This window comes from Sapajus apella, unplaced genomic scaffold (genome assembly GCF_009761245.1).
Source record: "Sapajus apella isolate SASKATOON/1434 unplaced genomic scaffold, GSC_monkey_1.0 scaffold29, whole genome shotgun sequence".
In the NCBI taxonomy this organism is placed as follows: Eukaryota; Metazoa; Chordata; class Mammalia; order Primates; family Cebidae; genus Sapajus; species Sapajus apella.
In genome coordinates this window covers 10,742,284-10,748,283 of record NW_022436969.1, presented here as the reverse complement: position 1 = coordinate 10,748,283, position 6,000 = coordinate 10,742,284, and the positions used below count along the sequence as shown (strand labels likewise).

Genomic DNA, 6,000 nt, shown 5'->3' with positions numbered 1-6,000 from the left:
ACACACACACACACACACACACACACACACACACACACACACACACACACACACATATAAAAGCTATTTCTGGGGGAACATTTGAAAGGAAAGGAGTACTTAAATTTACCTGTTTATGTGCTCTACTCTATAACCCTTCAAAGCTTAACAAAACAAACTGAATGTACATTTCATTCAACTCAATAAATAGGTATGAAGTGCTTATTAGGTGTTGGGACCAATGAACTCAATATACAATGACAAATGTACAGTGGTTTATAATGGCCTTCATGATCTGTTCTATCATTATCCATTCTCTACAATCTAATCATATTCTTCAGATCCTCAAATGCAACCAATTCTCCCTCACCTCACAGTTCTTGTACATGGTACTCCTTCTGTTCTATCCTCCTTCATTTGTTATTCTTCACCTCTCAAATTAAATGTCATACCCTTGGCAAGGCCTTCTGTAACTCCCAAATGTGGTTAGTCATACACCCCTATAACATTCAATGCTTCCTTTTTAATTATTTGCAATGCTTGTAGTTACTACTTTAATATCTGTTTTCCCCTCCTGGCTATAAGTTCCAACAAAGTCAGAACCATACCTATATCTCACTTACTTCAGTAACCCCAACTCCTAGCACAGAACCAGGAAAATAATAGGTAGTCAAAAACTTATGTTTTTAAAATGACTGAATATTATCTTTAAAATTTTGAACATATATTCCTTCTGCATGATAGTTTTTAACAGGTATCTCTAATTTCTCTTCTTTCTAGTCCATTCTATATACCACTGCCAGATTGATTTTTCTTTTTCCTTTTTTTGAGACGGAGTCTCGCTCTGTCACCAGGCTGGAGTGTAGTGGCACAATCTCAGCTCACTGCAACCTCCGCCTCCCAGGTACAAGTGATTCTCCTGCCTCAGCCTCCCGAATAGCTGGGACTACAGGCACCCACCACCACACCTGGCTAATTTTTGTATTTTTAGTAGAGCCAGGGCTTCATCATATTAGCCAGGCTGGTCTCAAACTCCGGACCTTGTGATACGCCTGCCTCGGCCCAGACTGATTTTTCTAAAAGTGCTTTCACCTATAGCTCCCATGCAGGTTTTATTTTTTATATTTTTTGAGATATCATCTCACTCTGATATCCAGGCTGGTGTGCCATGGCACAATTTCGGCTCACTGCAGCCTTGACCTCCTAAGGTGCAAGCAATCCCCCCACCTCACCCTCCTGAGTAGCTGGGACTATAGGCATGCGTCACCACACCTAGCTTATTTTTGTATTTGAGACAACAGTTTCCCCATGTTGCCTGGGCTGGTTTAAAACTCCTGAGCTCACATGATCTGCCGATCTGCCCACCTTGGCCTCCAAAAGTACTGGGATTACTGGTATGAGCCAATGTGCCTGGCCACCCATGCAAGTTTTAAAGAGTATCAATACTTTGGCCTCCAAATTTCTCCCATAACTACTCAACATGTTTCTTCTTCTCTGGTCATATCAAGTTCCTTTTTATGCCTTTTATGCCTTACTTACTCATTGTCTTATCCACTCAATACTCACTTTATTATCCATATCTTTACTGATAATATTCCCTCTACCAAGTAAAACTCTTGACTCTAAAACTATCACCTTTTGAAGTTTTATTCAACCTTTAAAACCTAGGTAACGTGTTACATCTTCTTGAGAAGGCTTTCAGTCTTTTTTTTTTTTGAGACAGTCTTTCTCTGTCGCCCAGGCTGAAGTGCAGTGGCATGATCTCGGCTTACTGCAACCTCCGCCTCCAGGGTTCAATTGATTCTCCTGCCTCAGCCTCCTGAGTAGCTGAGACTACAGGCGCATGCCACCACGCCTGGGTAATTTTTTGTATTTTTAGTAGAGACGGGTTAGCCAGGATGATCTCGATCTCCTGACCTTGTGATCTGCCCACCTCGACCTCCCAAAGTGCTAGGATTACAGGTGTGAGTCACTGTGCCTGGCAGAAATAATTTCTAAACTACATATAGTAAACAGGACATACTGTCATTTTATCTTTTATTAACTGCTTTATAAAATGTATACCCTGTGCTATCAATCTAAGCCAGGAATGACTGCAGTTAAACACTTTTAAGAAATCTAACAGCAACGCTCTTTCTTGGAGGATATAGGATACCTTACAATAAAGATACTGTTTTTTCCTTTAAAGTAGATGGTCAGTTTTTTCAGGGAAGCAACTATGATATTTCAAAATAGTTGTACTGTCATAGTGAAAAATGGTATAGATCATACAGAGCGAATGTTCAGTAATTATCTGATGAGGAAAATTCTAGGTGCTGGGGTGGCATATAGCAGTGAACACAAACCCATGTCAATTATTTCATTCAAATCTCCTTCATCGTGTTTAAATTATAGATAACTCTTTAGTTGTAACTTATATAATCGTTTCACTTTTAAAAGATGAACAAAACCAGTACTATTTTTCTTACTTCATCCTCCATCCTTTCTTTATTTCCAGTCAAATGTTCTAGTTTCTGCTGAGATTGCTTCAGATCAACGTCGAGCATGGAACACTGTTTCTCAACCTGAACAACTCGATTTTCAGCCTTCTCTCGAGCTTCTCTTTCTTCTTTCAGCTTTTTTTCCATCTCTGTGAAAGCAAAAAGTTACATACTTTTAAAGAAAGAGCACTTTAATACATTTCACTTTATATGAGCTGTAAATTGGTTTCAAACATCTCGTTTTTATCCTGGGACTTGAATAGAGATATTTATTACAGAAATTCTCATGTTATATGAACTATTTATATAGCAGAAATCTCTAAAGAAAGGGAGTTATAAAATATACAGTAATAAAATCTTCTAAAACCAACTCTTACCCAATGATAAGAGATTAATCAGTACCACTTTCAGACTAGAAGGTGAAGAGTGTAGCTAGAAAGAAAGTGAATTAACAAAGAATAATAATGAAGGTACATCAAGTAAAAGCAGAAAAATAAGGCTGAATTTATCCCATGCATTGTTCCAGAAAAGGTTCAAGAGGCTTAAGGCTATGGTAGGAACTCCAATTTATACAATTCAGATGAATAAAATTCTACAGTAGTATAATATCTCTTAATTATTACTACAAGATAGTAGCCTACACTGAGATTCCTTTCTTGAAATATACCTAGGCTTCTGAGAGGTTAGCTTTTCCATGTTCATGCAACTAGTAAGTTGCCCCAACAGGATTCAAGTTTATTAAGTCTGCTTTCCTACTCTCCAAGACTACCCTCTAGGTGAGAAAACATAAACTATTAAATAAATATAAATACACTATTCCATATCTTCCCCCCAAACTTATAGATAAAATTGTCACCTCTTAAGATCCTTCTGTTTAATCAAACACAAATCCATCCACTAACTATGTTCTTCTGACTCTTGATATATCTCTCCTGAGCTCCAGACTTAGATACCAATTAACTGTTTAACATCTCCACCTAGGTATCTAAAGTTGTTAAAATTAACGTATCCATGATAGATGCCTTTACTTCCGACCTATCCCCAACCACTCCAACCTCAGTTAGTCTGAGTCTCTCTCTTTTTGTTTTTTGAGACAGTGTCTTGTTCTATCACCTGGGATGGAGTGCAGTGGTGCAATCTTGGCTCACTGCAACCTCTGCCTCCTGGGGTTCAAATAATTCTGCCTCAGCCTCCTGAGTATCTGGGATTACAGGCGCGCGTCACCATACCCAGTTTTTTTTTTATTTTATTTTATTTTTTTTTTTTTAAGTAGAGACAGAGTTTTACCATGTTGCCCAGGCTGGTCTCAAACTCCTGACCTCAAATGATCTGCCTGCCTTGGCCTCCCAAAGTGCTTAGATTACAGGTATGAGCCACCAAATTCAGCCTTAGTCTCAATATACAACTATCCAATCAGCTGTTCAAATTAAAAGCCTCAGTCTTTCTTGATTCCCTTTTTTTTTTTGCCCTCTGTTGCCTGGGCTGGAGTGCAGTGGCACAATCTCGGCTCACTGCAACCTCCGCTTCCCAGGTTCAAGCAATTCTCCTGCCTCAGCCTCTCAAGTAGCTGAGATTACAGGTGCCTTCCACCACACCAGCTAATGTTTATATTTTTAGTAGCAATGGGGTTTCACCAAGTAGGCCAAGTGGGTTGCAAACTCCTAACCTCAAGTGATCTGCCCACCTTGGCCTCCCAAAGTGCTGGGATTACAGGTGTGAGCCACAGCACCAGGTTTCTTTCTCCTTTTTCTATCCAATTCATCACCAACTCTTGTCCTCTATACCTCAACTTCTTTCCCTCTCTACTACTACCAGTGTTTACAGCATATAGGCTTCTAACTGATCTTCCTTTTTATCACTGTTCTCGGTCTTGAAAGCATTCTCCACACAGCAGCAGGAGTGATCTTTTAACAATATAAATTACACATCCCAGAAGCTTAAAATGCGCGAGTGGCTTCATACAAATCTTAGAGTAAGAATATTGAACTCACTATCACTTCTGCCTGGAATGTATTTTTCTCCAGCTCCTTTAATAGCTGGTTCATTTTGACTTTCAGTTCTTACCTCGAATATTACTAGCTCAGAGAGCCTTCCTCAGAACCCCTTCTAGGGCAGTGCCAAATTAAAACAATCATATTAACGTGTATTTCCTCCACATTAATAATTACAAGCTGTACCTATGTTCATTTATGTATTCATTGTTTTTTTTGTCTATCTTCACCACCTGAATGTAAACTCCAGGCTTTATCTGCTTTATTCTTTGCTATATTCCCAGCTGTGCCTCGCCTGTAGTAGGCAGCCAATAATTAACTTAAGTGAAAGAAATAAAAGTAGCTCAGTATGGCCGAAGCACAGGGTACACACAACAAAATGCGGAGTAGTAAGACTGTAAAAGATAGGCAGGTGTCAACTCAGATTCTACATATCCAAGGAGTTTGAAAGGTACCCTGCAAACAATGAAAAGCCACTAAAGGATTTTAAGGACAACAAAAATATGATTTGAACTAAAAAGGAAAATTGTTCTAACCTAAGTAAGAATGATTGATGAGGAGAACAACTCTTGGCAGGTGATGATGTGATGTTCAGTAGCCAAGATAATAGCTACTGAAAACTTTCTATGCGCAGGCACTTTACATGCATTTTCTCATCTAACTTAGAATAGTTACAAAGCAACATTGATCTGTCTGATTTCAAAGCCTTGGCTCATAAAGACAATATGGCCGTTAACTAGGTTAGTGAGAATAAAGAATAAGAGCAGGTTTGATGGATAAGGTTATGAGCTTTCTTTTGAGCAAAAAGAATTTAAGATGCTAACCCATCAAGACTGTGGTACATTAAGAATAAGTAGAAGGTAAAGAAAAGACTTGTTAGAAGTTTGGATATTTAAAAATTTTTTTCTATAAAGAATCTGACGCCACTGAAGTTTGACTATTTTATTATTTTATTAGAAATAAAACAGTGGTAAGTAGTAAGGATCACAGATTGCTGCACAGGTTTGCCTATTCGTTTTTAAGATGGGAGACTTGTACATGTTTACAAAAAGAAAGAAGACAGTAGAGGTAAAAAGGTTGAGGAAATAAAAAAAAAGAGATAAGAAGTGAAGGTGAGATAAGAAGAAATCACCCTCCTTTAAGACAACAGCAACGATAATGAAGACAGGTAAATAAGTAGGATAGATTGATAGGAAAACTAGATTTTGAGGTGTTCACACCTATGCTTTCATTATTTCTTTGTGAAATAAGAAGTTCACCTAAAACTGTAGTGATTAAAAAATGGCACAGGAAGCTTGGGAAGATAAAAGTCTAGGAGAAGAAACTTATGAGTGACATATTTTAAAAAATTAACAGCCAGGCATGGTGGCTCACGCCTATAATCCCAGCACTTTGGGAGGCCGAAATGGGAGGATCCCTTGAGCCCAGGAGTTCAAGACAACATATTGAGACTCTGTCTCTACAAAAAATAAATAATTTTTTTAAATTAAAAAAAAAAAAAAACAAAAAAAAAACCTGACAACTCATGTTGCAGATAATGCACTGAACTA

General features: G+C 38.2%; 1 protein-coding gene across 3 annotated transcripts in view; it reads right to left on the bottom strand.

Moving 5' to 3' along the window:
- The window catches only part of ROCK1 (Rho associated coiled-coil containing protein kinase 1), a 163,869-nt gene that overhangs the window by 34,386 nt on the left and 123,483 nt on the right, over positions 1 to 6,000 (bottom strand). For all 3 annotated transcript variants that reach the window (XM_032293240.1, XM_032293241.1, XM_032293242.1), the window contains one exon: positions 2,448 to 2,608. In XM_032293240.1, coding sequence (XP_032149131.1) covers positions 2,448 to 2,608 — 161 coding nt within the window. The remainder of the gene's footprint in view (positions 1 to 2,447; positions 2,609 to 6,000) is intronic.